The following is a 26,720-nucleotide window of genomic DNA, read 5'->3' on the forward strand; positions in this document are numbered from 1 at the left end:
CCTCTTTTACTTATATGCACACATTAATATTTTGAATACATGACACAATAATGAAAACAAGGCTCATGGTTTGCAGTAGGATTCTAAAGCTTCTCAAAGAAATTGAAGAAATTTGAGATAATGCTTAAGTATATAGTGTCTTTAGCCTATGGATTCTGTTCTTTTGTTCTTAAATAAGTTTAAAAATAACTCTGTATTGATAGACACGTAACAGATACCAGAAAAATACCTGCCGTACACAGAAGCAGTCTGTCTCAGTGCTTCAAACATAACCATTCAAACCTTTGCAAATTATACTATTCTATCAGTGAAAAAGTAGATATTTTCTCCTCAGAACATGTATATTTTATGAATGCAGAAGATTGGCATGTCTATATGTAAGAAAATCATTCCTTATGAAAGCTTGGCTTTAAATACATCTTTCTTCTCTTTGACATCTGGGCATAAGGCTGAGGAAGAGTGAGGCTTTCTTTTCATTTTCTATAAAGTATGTTGCTTTCCTCTGGCAACTTGCTGATTTCTGTCTTATGGTGAATTTCTTAAATGTCACTTGTATTGATGAATTAATAAATTATATATATGTATGTGTGACTTTTCAGCATTTAGTTTTGAGGTGTAATGTATGTGTTAGAATACATTAATACAAAGAGACTACATTAAGAGGAAATTTTGTTGCTACAATACAGTATTTTAAAAGGACTTACACAGGCACCTAGGGATAATTGAAAGGGGAGAATTTTTGTACCATAGAAAAGAATGTAAGGATAGAACTCTCCCAGTGTTTCCAGCAGCAGAGGTGTGCTCTTTCTCAGCTTTAAATCCAACATCAACAAACTTGGTTAAGCCATTAAAATCCACAGAGGTTTGGTATTCTTCATGTTGCTAGGAATCACAGAATGTACACATTCTTTAAACAGTATGTTTATTCCATTGTTTTCCTGTGAAAAACATGTTAAGAAGCCTAAAATAGAGAAAAAAGGCCTAAACTGTGGCTTCCAGCCACAGAGACAAAGAGCCTTGCAAGAGGCAGAATGCAATTAGGAATTTGCAATACAATGATGCTTAATGCCTTCCCAATCTGCAGGCTAATCAGGATGGTGCAGATCATTTATTCTGCAGCCTGATGTAGCTTATAATTGCTTCCTTTGGGCAACCTTGTCCAGTCTGCAATGTCTCCTTTTCTTACTCCTCTTTCAGGACATGGCTGTTGAATCAGGGAATAGTCCTGAATTCCAAAATTGTGACTGTGACCTTGACTTTCTGTTTGAGGGTAAATTCTCTTTTTAATCAAGACTACAGTGATATATTGCATTCTGGGTTTTAATATTTATAAAACCCTTAGACAAAAGGTGCTGAGGTGCTGCATATTGCAAATTACAGTTATAAGACTTTTCCCTGAAGCCTTTTTTTTCAGTTAATGTGATCAAGAGGATTTTAGTTGAATTAGCATTTGGTCTGTACATTATTATTAATATATATCAAGAAAAATATCCTAGCTTGTTTTGCTTATTTTCATGAGGATTTAAACTGTTCTAAGCTGTATTAAAGAAGGCAAAATCAGAATAATTCATTTTCCTCATAGTTGTGGTGAGGTCCTGAAGCATGCTAGCTTAATACACTTTAAAATTCCTTGCTTATACATTAAATCAGAATATAGAGAGTTTGTAGCAAAGAAAAAAAAAAGAGATTGGATAGAAAATGCTTTAGATATGACTCATGATCATGAGTGTTCAGTTCAGAAATCTGAACTGGGGTTTGCCTAAATGTCAGAGGATGTTGCTTGCACGTAGGATTCAACTTTCGATGTTTTCCTCTTGCTGTTTTCACTGTATTCCTTTGGGTTACCTTTGCCCTACAAAAGGCTCTTGGTTACTACACGCTGTAGTATACGTGAACAGCAAATTAAAGGCAGAAGAACACAACTACAGCACAACAGTCTATTTTAGTACCCAGTGAAACTGGGCTAAAGGTTACAGCTGGTTAGCAAATATTTTGGCAGCACATATAAAAGAGCAAAAGGAAATCCAGAGTGCTGAGCTTTGCATTATCAAAGGCTTTTCAATCTGTATTAATTTTTAAGCACCATAAATTGCTTGGCTTGAACATACAGGCATAAAATAACATTCATCATGTTTTTTAAAAGGAAGGCTTGAAACAAAGAGATGCTGACACAGATCTTTTGAATGCAACTCCACTGTTACATACCTTAAATGAAGAAAATTTACTTTTGAGCTATTTCATATCAAGGCAGCTGAATACCTTGTCTGGAAATATAAAATAGGATGAACCAATTTATTCCTGTCACTCCTCCTACATGTGGTTCATCAGAAACAGGATACTATTCTTTTAGGGCTTGACTTTACAGACCAGTTGTCTTAAATTGCCCTACTTGAATAATACTGACAGGGTTTAATGCAAAGGAATGTAACTAAAAAAAAGCAGAAAGATGGGCAGACATGGAGTGCAGAAAATGGCAGTTGGAGCAGAGGGACCACATGAGTTCCCCTCTCCAGATGAGCATCACCAGCATCCGAATTGAAATCTGTCCCCTAATCTGACAGCCTAGGTACACCTTGTGTACAAAATCTGAAGTGCAAAGCTTTGCCAGTATGGATGAGTATTCAAATGGGCCTTGAGCTGGCCTGGCATTCTGGGCTGACACTCCTGCCAAGGCAGGACTTCTTCAGTCCTGAATACGTCCTACAGAGTGGGAAGGCCATCCTGCCCACCTTGCAAAGCCAAGCTTGAGGCACTTCTAAGCCTGGCCACCCATCTTATGCTCAGTTCGTGGGGTGGAGTGTTTCACTGCCAGTGAAATACATAAGACTTTACAATAGCTCATGGAACATGTATTCATTACTAGTTTGATATTTGCTGGACACTGTGTTTTAGTCAAGTTTTCCTTAAAGAGTATTATGTAGAGATGACTCACAGAAGGCTGGGCAGATTGTAGAACTTTGTTTATGTCTGAAGAACAGGGATTTTCAGGGTAAATTTAGTGTTTCCTGTTTCTCAGAATTCCAGTGGACTTTGAGCAGTGCAGTATGTGACTTGGCATGCTGTGCTTCCAGAAGCTCTAATGCATATTTGCTCTGGTTCTTCCAGCAATCCTGTGTATCTCACTCACCTGATGCTGGGAAAAGAGGCAGGAGAGGTTACAGCTGAAAAGTGCATGATGTTGTTTTGAACACATTTTTGGAAGATGGAGCAATATTCTGAACTTCCCCACTTGTTTAGTCTCTCTCCAACTGAATTAATGCCAGGGACTGACAGCAGAAGTGCTTGATGCAAAAGAACCAGCATTTGAGGTTTTTCTCAAAATAAAATAAAAGCATTTTACACAAGAAGTTATAAGCTATTTACAACGAAAGTCCTCTCACCTTCCAAAAAGATTTTCTCATAATTACATCATATACTCTTCAGCCACTCCATAAAACATAAGGCAACTGCAGAAGGGATTGCAGTGAGACTCTGAATAAATAGGATCTGTAAGTCAAACGACACAAAAGATGTATGCTACAGCATGAATTCAGCAGACATTTTCTTTTACATGTATCTTTGAAAGTTACTTCCTTAAAGAGGCTCAGCACAGAGTCCGTACCTAGTTATTATCATCACGTTTTTACTTTGTTTCCTGACTTTAGGAAGCGTGAGCAATGAAAAATACTTCTCAACAGCACCCAGGATGGTTTCAAAGCAAGGCATGGCAACAAATGGTTTTCCCTGAAGATCTATTTGCTTGCGGCAGCAGGTCATACAATTGTTTTTTTTATCCTTTATATCTTTTTAAATTAATTTACCAGGAAATGTAAGGATTTCAACAGGTTAAACTCTGTTCCAGGACTTTCTTCTGAATGAGGTGCACAGACAATAACTAAAGAAATCCAAACATTGGTATAGAAACATATTTTCCATCATAAGTGGTAGAAAATGCTAGTCTTTCCCTTGTATCCGTAGCAAAAATAAATATCCTTATCAGAAAAAATGGTGCATAAATAGTTGAACAGAAATTTATCTAAACCATCAGCTACTACAGGGTGGACCTGACAAGGGATTTCGACTTTTGAGGATTACAGCAGTCTTGCTTTTCATCTCACAGGAGTAAAACCAGTACCAAGTAGGTACAAAGGACCAAATTTCAAAAGATGTAGTTTTGAGGGCTCAAAACCTTTGTGAGGACAGTGTAAGTGTTAAGCTTCTGATACAGAAGTTAACTTGGAGTTATAGTGGCACAGAGGGATGGCCACACAGAAGTGCTAAGTTCCCATAAATCCTTCATGAGATGAATCAAATGACACAAAGGATGCCTTACTGTGCTAAGCATTAGAGGTATAGAAAAAATGTACAACCCAAGCTCCTTCCTGTCCCTGTGGAACCCTCCAGCCCTGTCCCAGCAGAGAAGTCAATGGTGCAGCCCATATTTCTCAGAATGTAGAGCCTGCAGTGGTACTGGGCTCACAGTGGAGGGAAAATCAGTGGAGGGAAGATTTCTTAGCTGTTTTCATAGGACACTGGTGGGTTCCTATGAAAACAGCTAAGAAATCCTAGATCTTAGAAAGTTTTTCTCATGAAAGTTGACCATGCTTATTCTGTTGTATCAGAACTCAGCCAGAACATTTTGCTCTTTTAAAGCAAGTACATTCCATTAAAATCAGCTGCTGCTCTAGTTGATATGATTGCTATAATAAGAATTGTGTATCAGCTTTACTAGAACTCTACATATGCTTAACAATTAAGTGACCCAAAGAAACAAGATACCACTCTGGATGCCATTGTCTATAAATCAGAAAATTGAGATTACAGGAAAATGCAGGCAAGCTGGCAAAGAAGTGGCAGGGTCTCCCTCTTTTGCTGCCTTCAAAGTGAGATCAGGTGTTTCCTGGAAGATATTATTCACCCAGAGAGAAGCCTTTGGGCTCAGCAGAGGCCAATATCCTGTGGCTGATGTACAGAAGCTTGAATGAGTTTATTTACTAGTCCTTAAACTCAATGTGAAACTGAAAAAAGGCAAAGGAAAGCAAAGACAGCAATGAAGAGAGGAAAGAGATAGAACATTTCCAGTCTTATAAATCAGAAACAAATCCTTTGTTGGCAACAGCTTTACATCAGTGTTACAGCAGAACAAGACCTACAGACAGCTGTGTTAAAACAGACTTGCAAGGGAAAGTATAGCCTTTCTCAAATCTGAGGCTCTTCAGAGGCTTTCTGGAAGAAAAAAAAAGTAAAAAAGTTATAATATGCAGCTGTAAAGGATTTTTTAGCTTTCATAGTATGTGAGGCAACTTAGTATATTTTTGGATGTGTGTATGTAACTATGTTGTATTTCTATGTTCTTCCCACACATGCTCTGTGAGTAATTTTTTTTTTTCCTGCTGGTAGCTTACAAAACATTGATAGTAAAATACGTGAATAGTGCTGTAAATACTGCAAAAAGCATTCTAGTGCATGTTGCAGAGAACCAATAAACAGCCGACAATGTATGGGTAATGTAAAATGACTGGCTGCTCTTCAACAGTGCTCTAGGAAAATTGTGATTTTCAGTTACGATCTGTTCAGTCAAATTAAAGTCTGATGACTGCCTCAAGATGTTCATTTATCACCCAAAATAAATCAAACTGAGAGAACAGGCAACAATATGCCATTGTATTCAAAGGCAACACATCAGTACCTATGGGTAGAATTTCTAGCAGCAGTGAGATAAAAGTGGCTGGAAATAAGAGTACAACAATAGATCACATCAGGACAGGATATTATAGAATCTCAGCTTGGTTCATAAATATAAAATAATGAGCTACTGCTTTCATGGTCTTACCTGCCAAATGTATTAAAAAACTTTAAGGAATGGTATTGTCACCTGTTACAGCTGAAGATTTGGTAAAAAAAAAATTAAATCAATTGAACTGAAATGGGTACACTGGTGGTTTGGTGGCTTTTTCTTTTTTTTTTATGTATGCAGAATTGAAAACAAAGAAAAAGAAAAGAAAGATTATAGAGCATGTAATGCTCATTTTCAGATTTTCTACCTGTAGCAGATGTGGTTCAGTCTTGTTTGCATGCATTGCTTTTGGGCTCTCCTTGCCCAAGGAACACTGAGAAGGGAAAAATATCATCATCACATCCTACATAGCACAGCTGAGCATGCTATCCCCTCTGAACACAGCAAAGATGTCCAGGATGGTGTAGACTTCCACCAGACAGGAAAATAGCAGTTGGTGATGGCTTGCAGACTTTCATTACATCCACAGACAGAGCAGATTTACTAACACTCCACACTGCTGTGCCATGGATCACAAGGAGTTGGGCAGAAATGGCTTTCAAGAAAAAATACCCATACATTTCTAGACTTGGAAAATGGAAAGAGAAGCAGGTGTGATACCTCTCCTGCACTGAGCAGTTTCTGAGATGGAACCATGAAAGCAATCTTTTGTGTCCAGAAATTAGCACCAGGAGGGGCTCATGATGCACATCCAGAACTATTAAGGCTTGGCAAAACTGAGTTTGGTGGTGCATCTGCCATGCTTTTAGTGCATCAGAAAATCACAGAGATTCATTTGGTGTTGGCACAATTTTGAAGGATAGTGAAGGAGATCCAGAAGCTGAATGGACTCCAGAAACCATCTAGGGAGGTGGGTTTTGCTGCCCTTGAATCTGGAGATACCTGGAGCTTTTTACCAGCTCAGTTGTCCTTTGGCAACGTCACAAGATGTGGCTCGCTGTAATAGAGCGATCAGAGCGCAGATGCTGTAAGGCAGCAGCAGGCAGTGATCCTACAGGTCCTGTAGTTCTGTGCAGGAGCAAGAGACATCTTTCCAAGGAGACAGAAGAGCTTGTATGATTGCAGTTGTGGCCTTGAGGACTTCATCCTTGGCAAAGCAGAAACGTGTCTGTGGCAAACTAAGGGAACTGCAGACACAGACAAGGCACTGCAGCCTGGGGCTCCCTTACCGTGGTCCTGGGAACGGTACTGATGTGAGTTAGTTCTGCCTGCTTGTCTTGCAGCACTGCAGATCCATGAAAGAAACAGCTGAACAGGTAAATATCAGATTTCCTTGTGGCTCAGATATGTGCATAATGTAAAAGGCCATTGCTAATGGTGCATTTCCAAACTTTATTACAGAATTCATAAGATTCAAATGCTTGCTTTCATATCTTCCATTCAGTAAAAAATAATAATTAAAAAAGTAAAAAATAGTGAGTTCTTTTAGGCAGGTATTAAGAATGTTCCTCTTACAAACCAAAAATGACAAAAATTACTTTAAATATCCTTTGGCAAGATGCAAATTTACAGAAGGTGGAATTGGGAGTTCTAAGTCAGCCAAGAGATGCTCCTTTCCAAGCTGAACCTGCTGCCAGTGCAAAGAACAAGGTGAGCCAGATTTTGTTTACTACCTGGAATAGTACAGCAGGGAAACCACAGGCAGAGGTGTTCATTCACTGGTAACACAGCTGCTTCACAGGCCCTCTTGTGCTTCTCATGTGCTGCCAGGGCCACCCCAGTGATTTTTGTGAGCTCTGCTCCTTGGGCAGACACCTGCATCAGTTCAATCTCCTGTTGAGCTCCAGTGTTTGTAGTGAGGGGATGACAGGGCCAAACTAAACTATTTACTACTAATTTCTAAGCTTGCTTAGCTATGACATAAATGAAAGTGTTGATGTGGATTAGGTGCTTGAGTTTAAATAATTCATTTGAGAAACCCTAAATAAATGATTCAGAGAAAAGGAGAGAACAATTTAATTTTAAATTTTAAAGCCAATTTATGAAACACTAGCCATTTCAGAACTATCCAAGTTCCCATCAATTTCAAAACCATAAAATCACCCATGCTTTAATACAAATTTCTATTAGAACAATATTTTGCAAATATATTTTGTGAGAAAACTGTGAAATTCTGCAGTAAGATTTTCTGATCTTCCTTTTGCTCATTTTTTGTACTTCTGGCAAATTAAAGAAGTCATTATGGTGTAATAGAAAAGGATATAATTTTGGACTGGGTAACAATTAAAATGAATGAGGTTAATGAACTGTATCTGAAACACTGCTTTTATATTCAGAAATGTTGTTTGGTTGAGATGCTATTTTATGCCTCTATTGTATGTACCACACTTTCAGACAAACAAAACTATAGAAAACTCTATCAGTAATATACAGACAAAATCACAGTACTTATGTGCAAAATGTGAATGTTTGAGGATAGGACTTGTTCTTGTTGGCTTTTAATTCATTGTTAATTAACTGGCCCAGCTCTATGTGCCTGTTTTGATTAATGCAGAACCATCTTGTCCACATGTGTCTGAAATTCTGTATATTGTAAATTGTGCAAAAAAGAATATGCCTAAATACTTAAACCATTGAATCTGAGCTTCACTTATTTGTGACTATTTTGTTTAACAAGAGAAAAAAAATTTAAGAAAGTTACAAGATTTTAGGGAATAAAATTTTAAAAAGGGTGGGGTTTTGAGAAAGAATCTCTCCAACAACATTCATAAAAATAACTTCAGATGTTTGGCATCCCTGGGTTGCCCAGATGAAATTTCAGGGATAGAGCTCTGCTGTTATACCAAAAAGTACTTGAACACAGATCCTCAGAAGTATTTAGAAATAGTTGTCTTGTATTCTGTTCAGGCACTGGTCCTTCCAAAGGCTGACAGCACCAAGCTGCTGAATTACAGAGCAGATGTGTGAGAGCTGAAGCCAATGCTGAGCAAAATGACTTTGTTCTGGCAACTTGCCTGCCTTTAACCTTGCTGTGCATGACCCAGCTCCAATAACCAAAGCTCTTTCAGGCACACAGAACTACTTTTTCTCAAAGGTGACTTATAAGAAAACTGTAGGTATAATGGAAAACTGTTCTTTTCAACAATTATTTCTCAAAATGCAGGCCAGTACCTGTTTGGCAGTCCTGAAAGGGCCTAAAGTGGGTTGGTCAAACATCATGTGGCAGCAGTTCTCTCTCATGGTAGCAGCAGCTGCTGGATTAACAAGTGAGGACAGCCTAAGACAGTGGTTGCAGGATTGATAACCACCTTAAATTGCTGACAGCAGTTTATTTTCTCCAAGGCAAAGGAGTGAATATGAACACTTGTAGCCAATTATAAACGCTTCTCTCTTGACTGATATGGAGCTTCTAAGCTGCTGGAAAGTCTAATTGAAGGTAAATGAGATCAGCCAAATGGAGGTGACTGCATAAACCAAATGTCTAGCTATTCCAAGATTCTTTTGTTGAGTTTAAACAGTCTATTCTCTGCATTTGTTCTGACAGTGACATGTGAAATTAATCCAGCACTTCTCATAGCTTCTTTTACTCTCACAAAAGACAGATGCATTTCCTGTATCATATCCTCTAGAGTATTTTCAAGTATTAACCATCAACTATTTGTTTACAGTTTTATTATGTTTCACCTTCTTGCTCTGTTTCATTGAAAAGCCTGATGTTCTACAATGCCTTTTGTAGTTTTGCTCTATAAGTAGTTGTGGCGGTCTCCTTTAATTATGTGGTCTTCTATAATTTGCTCTTAGCAACAAAATTCTTCAAAAGGGGTAGATTGCATTGTCACAGATGCAAGATAGGAAACAGAAGGAGGAATGGAGGGAATGAATTAACAGTAATCATAACCTGTGATTCATATTGTACCTTTCGACTACAGCTGATTCCAAAATTCTGCCAAAAATCAACTTGCATACAGAGTGTGAAATATTTTCCATCCAAAATGTATAAAGGATCTGTTGGACTTGAATTCATTTGCGAAAATTGCAGTAAACTGCAATGCAAGCAAAAGGGAGGAAAAAATGAACTTAAGGAGAATGAGGAAAATGGGTTATGCACATTCTGTTTGATCAGACTCCTCATACCTGAGACTGACCCTTGTAAAACTATTTTACAATCGTTCTACTTCAGTAGGATGAAGATAAATTAAAAACTGCCTTTCTTTTCACTGGTAAACCAGAAAGTAGATAAATGTAACCCTTGACAACAGATCTAGTGATAAGAAGCAGTTTTAATGAAAACTTCATTAAACAGTATCAAACTTTGACTGCACTATCAATTCTAATCTTTTGACCCTTGTCTACGTTTGTTTTTTCAATATTGGCATTTGCTAGGAAAACCAACTATGAACCTAGCCAATAAAATCATACTACAAGTATATCTGTGTTCCTGAAATTGCAAGGCTGCATGCAGGCCTCAGTTCTCATTTGTCAGAAAGAAATGGGCTAAACTTCTGAAAGTATGAAAATTATTTAAATTATAAGAAAAGTGAAAGCCAAGGAACTAGGTGTTTTGTGTCTATCAGCTGTATTCAGAATTGAGTCTAGTCACTCTGAGGAGAAGTACCTGCAACATCACCAGTGTTGTCAGACTCCCATTTACCTGGAGGAGATTGCCCCCATCAGCTGCACATCAGTGGCAATTCCTCTGATTCTTCATCAATTTTGATATGATTCAGGAATTCAGATATGATCACAGGAAGTAGACAAACACCTCTCAGTGCAGATCGTATCATAAGAGGCAGAAGATTGGAGCAACACATCTCAACTGTGTTGGTCTCATTTACAGTTAATTAGTGTCTCTAGCACATTCATTACAGGACATCACTCTATGGTGAGGATGATTTGTTTATGTCTTCTTGGCAAAATACATCCTACAGAATACGAAACTCTGGATTAAAGGACCCATTGCCGTCTTTCATTTCATTTCCTCTTCTGTCTTTCTTGGACTGTACTAATACTGCTTCAAACCTGTACTTCTAGTGGTTCAGTAGCAGTGAATATGGCCTCAGATTCCCAAGTCTTGTGGCATGTAAACAGTATATCCTGACACGGACCAATCACTCTCGTCCACCTTTTACTTTTGTGAGATGAAGAAACTCCTCATTGTCTGTCTTCAGCTCCAGGAAATGCTGCCAACTATGCCTTCATTGCCAGTGAGATGAGTTCATAGTTGGAGCAAATTCTGCTGGGATGCTGGGCACTTATACTTTGTGAAGTTTGCAGCTTGGCTACCTTTCCTTTTTCCTAAGGCAACTTGAAGTGCAGTGTCAGTATGCCGTGCTTCGAGGCTCAGCAATGGTGTCAGTTAGGATTGACACTTGGGAAGAATGGTCTCATGAAGAAGTTGCATTTCTGGCTCTTTTCACTCCTGTTTTTTTTGTTTGTGTTTTTCTTTTTTTTTTTTTTGGCTCCTAAATGGTCACAGAAGCAGAAATTGGCAGTGCCTGTTCTCCTCTCTTTTATTGCTGTTATGTTGCGCATTTAAGGCAGAAGGCCCTCCCTGGCTGTGTGACTGGGACTGTGCTCTAGCCCTTGCTGTGCTAAAAGACTTGGCACTGTGTGTGTGGAGGCAGTTTTGCAGAAGCCTCAGAGAAAAGCTTCCCACCAGCAGCATCTGTGGAGATAGAAATAGCCACTGCATTAGATTCATTAAGATCTAAAGAAATGCAATAACTGGACCCTAATTAGCCATCTACACCCAAATGTTAAACATGGTAGGTTTTCAAATAGATCCCTAGCAGAGTCATTTGTTTGCCAGCTTATTGGACTCTGGATCTTACACTAAGCACTGGTGATGTCACATTAAATTAACTAACCCCTAAATTAATGCCAGGAAACCTTGACAGGAGACAGAACATGATTGTCCATACTATTAAGATATTAGAAATAACCTGGAATGGCTTAGGCTTAGGGCTTTCTCTGGCTTTTTCCCAAAAAACTGACAAGTAGCTTGGGTTTTAACATAAGCAAGAGAGAATTCTTCACCATTTTGGTTGTAAACATCTTATTTTGCAGTATGAAACAGTGTGGCTGTTGGCCATTTTATATCAGTTATCTTCAGGGCCAAAGAATGGTACTAAGCATATTTAAACTACGATTTCAGATGAAATTGTGTGGGAGTCTACAAAAAATGGCAGAGTCCCTGCAAAAGGGTGAGTGCACTCCTGAGGTCAACAGGTTAAATTTTGAGAGAAGAAGGAAACAACAAGTATAATGAACTGAGGATCTGACCTGATGTCCTTGTGTGATTAAGTCCTGCACAGCCAGCCTCTGCAGGCTGGAAGGATTAGTCAGTGAATTAAGGCTTTCATGTTTCTTCAGGTGTCGCTGTCATAACCTCACCATGTAGAAGTAAGTCACCACACCTTCAGGACATACAGTTTGCTCTAACACAGCTGTAAAAGTACACTTTGGCTTCTTAATTTTGGAACAGGTCTGCTCTGTGATGTCCTGGGCCAGCTCTGTTGCTAGGTTAATGGGAAATTTTCCAGCTGCAAAATTATGAGTATGTTCTTCTTATTCACAAGTTCCCTGATTCCTTTTGCACCTCATGCTGCTCCATTCTGAGCATCTGGCCTGGTGACAGAACAAGTAGCCAAGAAAAGAGGATGCCAGCATGTCTCGGTGCTATGTGAGGAATAGTGTCTATGCACTGTGAGCCATGATGGGCTACTAGGACCTTCTAGAATGCCTTTGCAGAGCTATCAGGCTGTGCTCAAACTGGGGAGCCTGGGTCCATTCTACCTGCAAGGACAGAGAGAGAGTAGGTACAGAAGTGAAAGAGAAAAGAGTTTGTGTCTGTATGTCAAAATGCACATAAAAGTATTCTTTACAGCAATTTGAAAAAGTGGATGCTATTCAAAAAAAAGTTTGTTTCAACCAAAATAGACAAAAATATTAAAATAGGCAATTTGGCTCTGCATCTCTGTAGTGGATGTGAAATTGAATAACAAGCCAACTTTTCTCATCTCTATAGATCAATACATTTCCAGGGACATATTAAAAAGGTACATAAACATGGCTATGTTTCAATTTTGATTTTTTCAGCTGAATTCCAATCTATTATGTATTCTATTTTGTACCAATGCAGTTTATAATCCCTGTATTTGGTGATACTGGAAGCTTAAGTCCTCTTCTTCTGAATACTTGAGAAACAAAAGTAACAAAAAGTCCAAGTATTCATATGCCTTCTGAGAAAGATGTAAAAGATGCAGCTTGCTGAAAGAAGTTTGTGCAGCTTGTTGCATATGGATCCAAAGAAAAATGGGTTTCAATTATGTGCTAAGATAAACCTAAAATGACAAATGTTAAAATGTCTTTGTTTTCATGTGAGTGTAGTGCTGCATTGGACATGAATTGGACTGAATAAAGAGAAATTTGTAACTTTCAGCCTTTGAAAACTGGCATTTAACAGTAAATGCACAAAGATGTGCTAACAATTTAGAGATGCAGTGGTCTTCAGTGTTTTTGCCATGCAGTTTGTATGTAAAATATGTATTTTCCCTGCTTTTGCTGATGTTTCCAGCAAAGTTCCAGCATTTTTCAGAAGTATGCTCCATGCACTCTAGAAATCAGTAGTTACCCTTTGCTTTCAGTGTTATCCAATACTTTAAACAGTCAGGAAAAAGATCTTTTTCTTTTCATTAAATGTGTTGTTTGGGGTTTTTTTTCCCCTGGTTTATATTCACATTTGTAGTAAAGGTTAAAGATAAAAACAATGAAAGTGCCAGGGCTCCCAGTAAACAATCACTTCATTACTGGGAGTGGTCATTTCTACAGAGCTGATGATTTTCAGTGGTGAAAAAAATTGTTTCTTGTCCCTTCTGTGCTCAAAAGCCAGCAGCTCTAAGGCCCTATGCATCTTTTGCAGGCTACATACAATATGAATTTCCATTCCCCTGCCAACTCTCACTCTGCCATTTAATTCTTCATCAATACCTTAGCTCCTCTTGGTTTTGATAGATGAGCCCTGTATTCCTGCTGAGCCGTTTGGCTTGGAGGAATATTTGAAGAGTGAAATGAATAAAAAAAGTAAGTGATGGCACTGCTTGGAAGCAGCTAACAAACTAAACGGGTTTTGGTAAGTAATTTTTGCATGGCAAAGTTTTTTTACTTCACATAGTAAAGTTTCACATAGTAAAATTTCTTTAATGCAAACCTCTTTTATAAACTCCCTTCAAGATTTGACAGTATAGGTATGAAAAACAATTTTTTGAGTTAAATGGTGAATAATTAGAGTTACTAACAGTTCTATGAAGGAAACATTTCTGAAAGTTCTCTAAAAATGTTAATACATCCATTACAAAATACTACTCAGGGAAGTTTGGTCTTCTCATGGGAAGACATATGGTCAAACTAATATACACTTCCCTTAAAAAAAGAGTGATTTATACTTTCTGGAAAAAAATTGAAATGAAATGTTAGTTGTGGATGAGTAATAAGACTAATTTTGAAATTAGCTCAGTTGGTTAGAGTATGGTGCTAATAATGCCAAGGTTGTGAGCTCAATCCCTTCATGTGTCATTTGCTTCAGAGCTGAACTCAATGATCCTTCTGGGTGCCTTTAAACTCAGATTATTCTGGGATTCTGTGATTTATGAAAAGGTGCAAAATCTGCTTTTCCAGAAGCTTGTGGGGAGAGACTATTCAACCCTCATTTGACAAAACTGTACCTTTCTGCATATGCATTTGGAAAGATGCTTTCACTCAAATTGTTCCTATCTCCCTAAACATTGTCAGAGTACCCATATAATCATACGAAGGACACAGCCCTGAAGCAACGCTGTAGAACTTCTAGTGCCGCACTACTCTTACAGAAGCTTAAGTGGCAAGGAAAAGTAAAAAAAAATTTCATAAAAGTGTGTAGAAGAAAATATCCAAAACAAGTCCCCAGAAAGATTGGCACCAGGCTCACAGTTGTTCCAAGAATGGAAAGAGTAGCTAAGTCTATTAAGGTAAGGTAAACTTTGTTTAGTGAATAATTAACAGGTCAGCGTCAAAGCGTAACTCAATATAGACTGTTTGTTTTTCTTTTTGTGACAGTGACATTTTGCTTTTAATGTCCAATAAAGGGGTTATGTCAGGTAATCCTGGCATGATAAGGTGGGAGATTTATCCATTTAATCAGTCATATTGATAAAATTTTTAATTTCAAGTTACTTTCTGATAAGTATCCATGTTTAATGGGATCACAAATAATTCAGTACTGTGTCTATTTAATAGTTATGCATACACAAATGCTATATTAACATTGTTGTTAAGGTCACAGTCATTCAAAGGGCTGGAAATGTACATTTTGTAAAGGCGTTTTTAAAGAATTGGTGATTATGTACTATTTGTTTCATAGGACCCTTGCCTCTTTTTGCATAAAGCATGGACATGAACTGAGTTTGTTATATTCAAGAGGCTACAGCATGTATTTAAGAGGACTACTTCCATATTCACGACAGAATTTGAGTAGTGATGCAGCCAAGGCTTCCAGGGAGAAAAGAACGGGTCAGTGGTTAAGGCAATTGAATGCTGTCTTGAAAGCTAAATTGTAACCTTGCCCATGAGTTTGTAATTGATGCTATGTGAGTTATTCAATCATAGGGGGGCACTAAGCAAGTTTTTCAATGTCTGATTGAGAATCTGATTTATCAATGCACTGAGTACTTAAACCTGGATCTGAAGTAAAGGACAGGTGTAAATGGGTAAATGAAGTATGGCATGAAGTAGTTATAAAAAAAATAAGTCCTAAACTGTTTTCACATGAGACATGCAAGATTTGTGGATAATTTTATCTTAGCTCCTTTGGATCTCAAAATTCCATCTTGCTAGCTGAAAATAATAGCATGCCTTGGTTTTGTAGCAATACTTTAAAAAATTGTGCCAGTATTTTAGAAACAGTCTGCCAGAATGACTACGCAAGAAAAAACACTGGAGAAACCTGCAGTTCTATATTCAGAGGATTCTGTATTCTTACTAGAAGAAAATATAATAGATACGACATAATAACAGATTGAGTGAGAGAAATAGTAGACAATTTCTCATTAAATAAGCCCTACCTATTCCAGTGCATTAAACAGGGCTCCAAAACAAAAGTGGTAAATGACCATGTATGCTAAATGATAAAGCCAAATTATACACATGCAGCAGTGAAACAATTGAAAATTTTATAGACCTGGTGTTCCCCAGCTCCTGAGTACTTTGGCACAACTCTGAAATGGATAGATGTTTGTGAGGTTTGCAAGAGAGATACTTATGTCTGTTTTCTTGTCAAATACAAAGCCTATAACATGGGCATGTTAGAGCCTAAACAGCTTTTCTGATAATGTACTTGACAAACCAATGAGTATATTAAACCAGGATTTTAAAGCTGAAATACAAAAGCAGATACAATAAATGGTAAGGTTACTAGTTCTGTCTAGGACACAGTGCTATCACTACAAATGCCCACCCTCACAGCCCAAGACGATGATTTCCTATGGCTCTTTGGGAATAAGCTTCCTCTCTTTCGGGAATGGATCTGACAACTCAACAGAGGGCTCAGTGTGAGGACATTTATGGTGACAAAAACAAATGGGGTGTTGCAGAAGTTTATTGCCCTCAAACAGAACAAGACTGAAGATGGAAATTGATTACTAAGGCAGGAAAAAAAGTGACTGATACAACGAACTAACAGCTAACAGAATTAGCAAGCTAATACATTTAGGTATCCATAAAAAAGAAGCTGCAACAGTGAGTACTACTACTCTTACAGTGCTTTTTTACACAGCAGGAAAAATGTATGGGGTAACTGGTGATAGTGCTTGGTGTGAACTCATCTGCAAAGTATTTCCTGTGTCAGTCATGAAGATTTCTCAGTGATGAGCCTTCAATCTTTGCTCAGGAGAGACCACCAAGTTGTTAAGACTCTGACAGCACCTCAGTAAAAAGATCTATGAAAATACACTCTGCTTACCTGTTACAAATGCTGTGTGGGTATTGTTTGAGAGCTGGCTTCTCAGCAGTGTAGTTTACAGCCTCATAAATACACTAGGAGCTATTATGAGCTATGTCTTTATCATTTGAGACGGAATGCACTATTCAAGGAGATGTGATGGTAACATGGTATCACATACACTACACCTCTGTGTTCTTACCCACAGCTCCTGCTAGTGAAAAAAAAAAGACAAAAAGTTTTGTTATGGAGCAGGAGCAAACCAAATAGCCAATTTTCTGTTGACAACTGTGAAAGGTGAGGACACACTGATGGACTAGTTTTGCCATGCAATATGATTACAACAATGAAAAGGAGCTGTGCATTTATCTTGGGAAGGTAAAAGTCGTTTTGTGATCTATCTTGGACTTTGTTCTAATTTTACCAAGCCTACACGATCACAGGTTTTGCTCATTGCCGTGGAAGTGGAGATCATTCCTTTAGCTTCACTAAAAGTAGTCTATATGCATAGCCACGTCCGCGTTTCTTGGGTAAAACAAAAAGTTTTACCCAAACAGGCGGCGGTCTGCTTCACCCCGCTCTTCCCGTTCCTCATGGGGAAGAGAATGATTAACGCAGCAGCTCCTAGTCCCTCCTGAGGCACTCCAGAGAAGTGCTGGGGATGAGAGCAGCAGCAAGGCCTGAGGGTGCCGGTGCGGGGCTGTCCCGGGCCGACCCGGGCGGCTGCGGCCGAGGCTGAGGCCTCCTTCCCCCGCCGCCGCCCCGCTCGCGTCCCGCCTGTGCCACCGCCCCGGGGCGGGGGGAGCCGCCTGCCGCGGCCCATAAAGCGCGGCCGGGGCCTGCCGGAGCTGCCAGCGGAGCGGGGTCCCCTTTCTGCCTCTCGACCGCCGCTGTCCCTGGGACACGCAGGTGAGCCGCAGGGCCGGGCCAGCGGCCCCGCTCCCCGAGCCGGGCGCATCCTTCCCCCCGGCACAGCGCATCCTTTCCCCCGCAGGCTCGCCCCGGAGAAAGCCGGATTCCCCTGGAGTCGCTGCCATGGCCTCCGTCCCCTCCGCCGGCTGCCTCCTGGCCAAGAACCAGTACTACAGGAGTGAGTGCTCGGCGGGGCCGGGAGCTGCGTGTTGTGCCCGAACACCCCCCGCCCTCCATTTCCCCTCTTCCTTTCCTTCTGCCTGGGGAGCGCCTCTGGAGGAGGGAGGCTGAGCCTTCCAGAGCCTCTCCCGAGAAAGTGGCCGAGTTGTCTTTGCCTAATAGCTTTTAATGTATTGGAGAGTTTTTCCTATCACAGAACTTTAGTTTTAATGACCATCTGCTTCTAGCTATTAATTTACCTTTTTTTTTTTTTTTTTTCCTCTGTTTAGAATTATTTATTTGGATTATCATATACATATATAATTAAATATATTTAATTATAAAACATGACCTAGCAAAAGTCCTAGCCTAGGAAGTTTCTACCTGTACTTCCTATTTACTTCATATTTACTTTGCGAATTTCGACACAATACAAAGTCAATTTGGATTTTTATTTCTTTATGTGTGAAATAATCACTGCTTTGAGAGTACATGTGGTGTACTGGGATTCCTAGGTCCAGGATGGACACTAGTGTGAGTGTAGCATTTACCTGTGTCACAAGGGAAAGTAGAGCAATTGGGTTGTTGTGGACTTGAATGTTCAAGGATGTACTTGCTTGTCTTGATAGCAGTGTGGCCATGATCTTAAATTTTGTCAGTGATTTCAGTGAAAGTTATGCAGACAGATCTCAGTATACTTTTAAAGGAAGTGTAAGTAGAGTGAGAGAGAAACTGATACAGAAATTCTTATGAAAACCACTGTAGTAGAACAGTGTATATAATAAAGTAGTTACACTCTGTAGCTCAGTGAAATTGTTTCCTCTGAGGTAGCAGCATGACTGAAAAACTCCTGACATATAAATAATGCACTCTCTCAAAGCATCTTTTTTTCATTACATGCATCTCTGTTTTCCACGAGCAGCAAGACTGAACTCGGAATCCAGCGTTTCTTCTGGCTCTTCCTGCTGTTTGGATGCTGTGAACGTCACAGAGCAGGACAAAGCAATGAATGGTATTGTTCCCTTCTTTGAAACACTTTTCAGTTTTTCCCGTTACTCATCCAGTGTCTAATGTTGTGGGCTTTTCCCCTTTGGCAGGTTTACCAGAGTTAGTTGATAAATATTGGTGGATAAAAAGCTTCTTCCATAGCGAACCTTCTCCACCAACTGTTGGAAGAAAAACACTCTCAGCAAGCAGGTGAGTCCTGTTTTTAAAACAGTGGGGATTACTTACTTGCTCTGCTTTCCTTTTGGTAAAAGTGTTTGTAAACAAGTCATGATCAGCTAAAGCCATCTGGTGGGGTGCAATGCTGTTTTGATGATTTAAGTCAACTGTACATCAAGTGTAAGGCTATAGAACCTCTCCATGTTTTCATTTTAAAAAATGAACTCATATGCTGCTTCACATTATGCAGGTGGTAGTGCCTAATACTGTTTCACTGTTATGGTGATGTTTATTTAATCATCTACCCATAGAACTTGCACAACCATTTATAGTGTTTGGCCAGTTTATTTTATGTTAAAAAGATGAAATGAATGCATTCAAAAATATTTAGTCAAATATTTTACATCAAATATATTTGAGGTAAATACAATGAAAATTCCATTTATAACCTTTTTATATATATTTCTGCAGTACCAACAGTTGAAAAGGACAGCGTGATGGCTTTTCTGACTGAGATGCTACATACAGACTTGTTTTTCCAAGAGGCTTGGGGTCTTCCTAATGTCTGGGTTCAGCTGCAAGAAGAAAACAAAACCTTTAGGAGAGTGGAAAAGCGTATTTTCAAAATATTTGTCAGTAGCTAAAATGATATTGCTTAATGGACATATCCATGGCCTACCGTGTTCTTTCCAGATTTGCAATAATTTGTGATGTTTCTCTAATGGAAGTTTCAAGGACTAAACATCCTGATGACTTACTTGAATAATTAGAGAAAAGTGACAGTAAAAATAAGACGTCATAGGTTTAGGAGGAAGATGCGTGATTCAGTTAAGTTGCCTTCAAGATACCAGCTCTTTAGGCAGTCACACTGATGTAAACAGGATTCAGACCTATAATCCAGAGCAGGACTGCTGTGTGGCACTTGTATCCAGTATTTATGTACCAGTTACAGGGGTAAGTTTACAAGAATGCTTGTCAATAACTTTTTTTAAAATTTTTTTAAAAACTCCAATTATATGAACAAGCAATAATCAGTTTGGTTTCTTTGATCAAGCAGAGTGCATAGATCCCAACTTCTACAAGTACCCATGTACCACTTTCATTCCTACCTATGGATGCTGGTATTTGAGGACAGAATAGAGGAGATGCACAAGAAACCAGTAATCCTAATAGAAACTGACCTCTTCCAAGGGGAAGAGCAGCCTTAATCAGTTGATACTTCTAGTTAGATTTTTTCTGCCTGTTTTGTTGTGGCTTAAAGATCTACTTGTTCCTAAGTGACTAATTCTATAAATATTCTGCTGTCTATCTTACTAGTTATGAGGGCTAGATCTGGCAAAGGATTCCACTCAAAGTAATCACATTCTTGTTGTTATCCAAGTGTACCTTTGACATGCTCTTGAAAGGTACTATAACATTGCAGTGCTGAAGATTAAATGAAGCTAATTAGTATAACGATTGTTTATTCTACTGGCCATGACTGAAATGCATCAAGGATTATGGAAAATAGCAAGTATTTGGCTGGATGATAACATTTGTGACAAGTATCTATGCAACTTTTTGATGAACTATCACTAAACCTGCTGGATATTTGTTCATCACTGGATGAACTAACAGTAGCAAACATTTACGTAGCCAGCATCTTTTTATTATAGGTTAATGGTTGTCATGGTTATGCATAACTCCAAGGTGTATGAAGTGGCTGCTTCAGGGCGTTTACAGTCTTGATGGAGGCAATAAATGCATGGCAGATGACAACAGAAAAGAGCACAATTCTGAAAACATGATTTCAAGGGTCTTTAAATTGACTTGTGTCTTACTTTACTGCTATTGTATAGTTTCATCTTTGTTCTCTGAGTGTACAGAATGACCTTTTTTATACTTAGATTTTTTTCTTAATAAAGATTTAATCAAAATTAATTGGCCTTCAAAAGCAAACTGGTGTTCCATGTTTCCTGGGGTGGAGTTGCTGTGTGGGTTTGGGTTTTCTTTTTTTAATGTGTATTTATTTTTCCTTTTTAAAACAAAGTATTTGAAAAATTTAAAACCCCCTGAAAAGCCTATGTTGTATGTGCATCACATTCTTCCTTTAGTCACTTCAAGGTCTGATGTGACTTGGAAAAGGAAAAAGCCCCTAACACCTTTTGCTATAAGATCACGTTATAAAGGAAGAGAGAAAGATAACACCATAGTTGCAAGAATGTGACTGTGACTCTCTTTGAAGATGCTTGAAATGACAGAAGAAAGAGATGCTGTAGCCTTAGTATAATATTACATGTGAAATACCAATTTCAAGAAACACTGTGGAAAAGAAGTCACAAGTTCCCTTATTACTCATTGAGATTAAACTGCTTCTGTCCTTTACAGAGCCCAAATTTGGGGTGCAGAACAGGCTCAAACAGCTGATACGCTGTTAAAACCCACACTACCCCCCCAAACCAAAACACAGTTATTTTTCAGGGAGTGGTGAGGGGAGGAAGGCTGCATGTTGTTCACTTTCATCTGCTTAGGCTCCATGAACAACTTGTTTTTGTAATAACATCAGTGTGATAGAAATCTCTGCTCCAGAGAGGTGTCCTCCTGCCAGCCACATCCTCTTCTACTGTGATCAGCTCAGCATTTGGGCAGCACTCCTGCCAACCCATAGTGATTTGTGCCAGTTCTTCAAAGTGTGCAATGAACCAGCTCCATTAACTAATATCTAATGTTGCTATAACAAACTCCTGAGAGGACATGGGTAAATGGGACATGAAAGTGCTTGCAAACAAAGGGCTGCAGTTTTTACATCTCAGCAACAGGGAAATGTTAGTTTTCTTGATTTAAATGCCAATTCAATGCACTTTTTAGGGGAGGGGAAAGCCAAAATTTAATTGATTTAAAGAGAAGCTGAGATACATAGGAAGGGGAAGCTATATTGTATAGTTTAAATGCTGCTTAGAATAAGGAAAACAGGAAAATAGTATGATTTCATATGCCAGTCTAGGCAAGGCAGGTACGAATGTTTGATCAATGATTAATTGTAATAGAAAAGAAATGCTTTATTGCTTTTTGCTGTTATAAAGTCTATAAGTAGAGGTCTATTTTGAGATAATCTGTATATTGCTATCCATCTGGAAAAAATGTACTGGACACAAGAGTTGTGCCAGCATGTAAATACTGACTTAGGCCTAACTATCATAGCCAAATTAAGACTGGAGAGCTGGCCTTGAGGAAGATTTTTTTTTCTTTACCTCAAGCACATATATAGCAATGATGCTTAATAACAGACTTACATTTCTTTCCTAAAAGTAAATTTAAGTCATAGTATCCTGGTACTAGCAGTATCCTGTTTAAAAGTGAAAATAGAAGAAAATTCTTGTATCATTTGTTTTTGGTTCAAGAAGGACAAAATCTTCCTGTTCTGCATGTTTAGAGAAATTCATAATAAGGATTTTTTTTCCCCAGTTGTTATTTGGAAGAAATACTGTAAAGTTACATTTCTTTCCTTGAGTTTCCTTGCCTGTATGTGAGGTAAGCAATACTGCATATTGTGGATGGACAATAGCAAGGATTAACTCTAAAGACTATAGCTATTGCACTGAAATGGGATTTTTTTTTTGGTAAACTTTTTCTGCAGAAGCAAGAATGATAAATGGACTGAGGTAAATACAACAGATTTTCAATATAAGAATGAAGAGCAAATCTAACAGCAAATCAAACTAATTTTAAGTTCTTAGGAGTAAGTAATATCCTTATAATTTTTTTCTTAGGGTTACTTCTCTTTGTGATATTACAGCATTCTAATACTTGAAAATAATTGCAAATCCCTCTTCTTTTTTTTTCATGCTCTTAAATAATAGTTCATTATTTCTTCTTGAAAGCAGACTCTCTGTTATTGTCACTTCTCAACTCTTCTATGAAGGAAAACCCGAACAGTGTTTACTCAGATATTTCTTCCAGGATTAATATTGTTTGCAAATCATTTCTCGGTTTATTGCACATACAGCTGGTGACTGAAAATTTTGACCATGACCATGTTCATTGCCCTGGCTGACTCCATTGATGGAGGGATTCTGTCAGATTTCTTTTGTCATGCAGTCTGTCATATGCCACTTTAAGCTGTTCTGGCAGTTGCAGATGTGAAACTCACTTTTTGTAATCACTGGAAGATAATTTTTTGTAATAGAAAGAAGCTATTACTATTAAGGAAAAGAATCAGATCTGTGTTTTGGGAGGAAGTTGGGGAAAAGCATGTTTTTTGCTTTTTTTTTCCACTTCCATCCCTCTCAGAAACTGTAGAGAAAGAAATGCTGTTTCCCAGCCATATGACATAAGAGAAGATTCAGCTCCCACTTACAGTACTTGATGGTATGTTCAGAGACATTCTATTGACTTTTTCTCCAAAATAAAATTATAAAAATGCTTATAGTCAAAATGACAGAACATGACCTAGACAGAGATATAATGTTATAACAGATCATAAAAGGAATACAAAAGGACCTGTACACTCAAAAAAGTTGCTTTTCTTAGCTATGTCAACCACTGTGTCTCCTTCAAACTCAACCATCTTTGATATCAACAAAATTAATTTTCATTTATACCTGTGATACAGAAGACATAATCTCATTTTAATGGTTTAGTTGAGGTAACACCATTGGGTGCAAGATAAAACTGTTATGTCAGTTTGTAGAGGAGAACCAAGGTAGAGCTTGATGTCAGCCACCCTACAGGTATCATCTCCAGGACAGACTGGAGCCTGGACATCCAGGAGAAACCCAGCAGTACTGGAAGTAGCTTTTCAGAAAGGTATTCAGATTTTGTTTCCCTTTCCTTTTGCTTTGTTTTGTTTTCTGTTGCTCTTTTTGCAAAAAGTAAAAAAATCACTTCATCCTGACTTTGAAGTAGTCAGAGAGGGAGAGTCTGTAAAACAGCCCAAAAGTAAAGTAAAGTAAAAAAAAAATTGTGGCTGATCAGCTTCATCTTTAAAGATCTTTCCCCCTGGTACCAACTTGAATTTCTCTGTGAACAGCAGATTAGGTGCTAGTCAGAAATGCACAACCTAAATAAAGTTTTGAAGTGCTGATTCCACCTTCTCTTCAAGGATCTGTCCAAAGAGGTTGCATTATTTTGTTTAATATCCAGCTACTGGATACTGGATACTGACTTCAAGAAGTATTTCAGCACTGTAAAAGTGGATCAATAGGTGGAAGCAGCTGGAGATGAGCTTTTTGCTTCTGTGAGTCAAAGCTAAAAGCTAGGCTCCCAGAGCATGTTTTGGACCCTAGTTTACAGACTACTGCTATGTGAGCCAAATGAGAAGGAAAAAGGTTATCCTGCAGTATTGACATGGCATCAAAATGTTGGCCAGTTTGAAATCTTGGATCCTGAACTGCCACTCAATTCACTTTTAAATGAAATTTAATGAGTAAATCCTTAATATCTCAAAAAATATGTTTAAAGAGTTCTGTGTACCACAAGTGCTTGTAGGAAATAACACAAGAACTCATATTTTTGATATTTAATTTTAAAATAACTTTTAATCCTCTCTTTGATAAAATGTATTGTACAAATTTTTTGTTTTAATTCCATTTTTACACATTGTTACATTATATAGAGTAGGTTTTTCATCTTGAAAAAAAAGACACTTTACATTTTGAATAAAATTTTGGAATCTATGAAAGGTTCTTACAATAAACATAGTTTGGATATCATACATCTTTCTAAGAACCTATAAAAGTCATGTTTCACTGTTTCATAATAGTCCAGAAGCGAAGGGATAATACTAGGGGTAAAAAAACCCAATGAAATAAGTTCCTTTAAATAAGTATTTTCCCAACATATTTTAAGCAGGTCAATTTAATGTTGTCATGACTCCAGCTCTGACTCACCATATACTTAAGTTCAGAAGAAATCTGGAACCACCATAGCATCACACTGACAGGATGTGTTAGTGGCTGCACAACTTCTGCATGTCAGTAACAGATTGAGTGGAGTATTGAATGCAAGTTGTGTGTAGTAATACCTTTGCATTCTGTCACAATAAAATGCTTGCCTGCAAAATACAATATCAATTTGAGAAAAAAAAATAAATCAAAACAAAACTCTGCAACAAAAAATTCCTCCTTCACATTTTGTGCTTTCCAGAGACATATTTTTCTTGATGAAGTATTACTTCCTTTGTATTTCTTTCTAACATGGTTGCAAAAGACTGACAAACAGAAATGCATTTTGCAAATAAATAGTTGCTTCCACTGCTAGTTCTATTTGGTTATTATTATTGTCCTACATTAATTTTTTGCTGTTGCTGTTTAATGTGTTTAGTGGGGAAGTTGTTTCTCTGTGTGTCTGTCACTGTACTGTGAATTTAACTATTTTTTTTGTCTCGAGGGGGCACCTTTATAATATAAACACTTTTTAAACAGCTTCTCACCACTCAAATAGAGCTCCAGTAACTAAGGCAGTCAGCTCAGACCTTCTGAGATAAATGTGCTTAGGCTGTAACTCTCTCATGTAAGGATTGACTTTTATTCTGCATTTTTACAACATAGCATTGGATATTAATCTTGAAATGCATCAACTGCTTGGCATTATAAAATTATATAAGGCCTTTATGACTAATTCTGAAAATGGATGACCCTTCACTTCTCTTTGGATGTTAAAGCATCTGCTGCATTTGAAAATACACAGAAAGCAAAAGTGTTTTTTGTAATAAATAAATGTAAACTCGTTGATAATGGATTTGAAGTGAAAAAAACCAAAACAAAACAACAAAAAGGATCACAAGGTGGATGGCTGTGACAGTCATTATCAAACCTACCTAAAATCCTAATTATATGTAAGGATAATTATGACTCAAAGACTCACAGAGTTCAAGATGTTATTAATGCTGATTCACTGTCCTATCCCCCTATTTTTCTCTACACTAATTAAAAAAATAAAAAACAATAAAAGAACAAACATCATTTTAGCACCTGCAGAGAAATAGAAAAATGAGAGAGGAAGGACATCCAGGTCAGACAACAGTCATTTTAAGCCTGGAATGGATCAACCTATTTTTAGGACATACATATTTCTGTCTCTGTTTAAAGGAAAAAAAAACTAACATCCCCCTGCCCACCCCATCCCTCCCTCCCCCAAACACAAAAGTATTCTGCTGTGGCCAAGAAATAATCTAGTCCATATTGAAAACTCAGAAAGAACAGGCCCTCATATCATTTATACTTAGCCAACTCTAAAGAAGGAAAATGGATTGAAAGGAATCCCAATGTGGCTGTAAAACAGGGGGCAGAACTGCAGCACAATCTTTTACCTCAATAAAACCTTGACTTTTAGGCTGCAAACTAGCATCCCTGAAATGTGTTGACAGGATATGTTCCTGCAATGGTTAGGAGTTTTGTTCAAGATGTCTTTTATGGGCTAATCTTCTCAGAAATTGCTTCCCTTGTCACAATGCTGTCCTGTCCCTCCCTCAACCCTGCCCCACCAGTTTTATGCACATGTTACATTGAAATGGATGAAGTCTTTATGGGGCACATGGTGATGGCCTGCAGCCAAGCAGAAACTCCTTGAGACATACCCTATGTGTGCATTTAATTCAAAATATTGTGAATTTCAGGGAAAACATAATTTTTAAAATATATGCAGTATTTCAGTGAAAGAACAGAAAATATATGTCAAAACATTTTGACTGCTCATAACAATGACTTCTACAAGATGTAGTGTGAGGAATAACCCAAAATTAACATTGACCTGCAACATCAGAGTAATCAAGAATTTTACTAATCTCGGAAAAAGTAACATTAAATGCTGCAGAAAATT

General features: G+C 38.0%; 1 protein-coding gene and 1 long non-coding RNA gene across 4 annotated transcripts; one reads left to right on the top strand and one right to left on the bottom strand.

Annotated features, from left to right (window-relative positions):
- Positions 1-2,592: 2,592 nt before the first annotated feature.
- LOC107214785 lies at positions 2,593-5,202 on the bottom strand. Its single transcript, XR_004500220.1, has 3 exons — positions 4,802-5,202; positions 3,381-3,486; positions 2,593-3,133 (listed from the first exon to the last, which is right to left on the bottom strand). It is a non-coding gene; the product is annotated as an uncharacterized LOC107214785 (long non-coding RNA).
- Positions 5,203-17,486: 12,284 nt separating this feature from the next.
- Positions 17,487-20,843, top strand: PPDPFL (pancreatic progenitor cell differentiation and proliferation factor like). Of its 3 annotated transcripts, none has more exons than XM_033512255.1 (5): positions 17,487-17,597; positions 17,683-17,778; positions 18,682-18,771; positions 18,854-18,956; positions 19,395-20,843. In XM_033512255.1, the coding sequence occupies exons 2-5, from the start codon at positions 17,724-17,726 to the stop codon at positions 19,405-19,407; spliced, it is 261 nt and encodes an 86-aa protein (XP_033368146.1). In that variant the 5' UTR covers positions 17,487-17,597; positions 17,683-17,723; the 3' UTR covers positions 19,408-20,843. The 3 variants fall into 3 exon arrangements, with proteins under 3 accessions (XP_033368146.1, XP_015475755.1, XP_033368145.1); XM_015620269.3 differs by having other exon boundaries at positions 18,857-18,956; XM_033512254.1 differs by lacking the exons at positions 17,487-17,597; positions 17,683-17,778 and having other exon boundaries at positions 17,785-18,771; positions 18,857-18,956.
- Positions 20,844-26,720: the final 5,877 nt, after the last annotated feature.

Source organism: Parus major, chromosome 2 (assembly GCF_001522545.3).
Source record: "Parus major isolate Abel chromosome 2, Parus_major1.1, whole genome shotgun sequence".
Lineage (NCBI taxonomy): Eukaryota > Metazoa > Chordata > Aves > Passeriformes > Paridae > Parus > Parus major.

Coding starts and splice junctions, on each gene's coding strand:
- PPDPFL (XM_033512255.1), top strand. CDS start 17,724: ATGGCCTCCGTCCCCTCCGCCGGCTGCCTCCTGGCCAAGAACCAGTAC. Junction 17,779..18,681: donor CAAGAACCAGTACTACAGGA/GTGAGTGCTCGG, acceptor TTCCACGAGCAG/CAAGACTGAACTCGGAATCC. Junction 18,772..18,853: donor GCAGGACAAAGCAATGAATG/GTATTGTTCCCT, acceptor TTTCCCCTTTGG/CAGGTTTACCAGAGTTAGTT.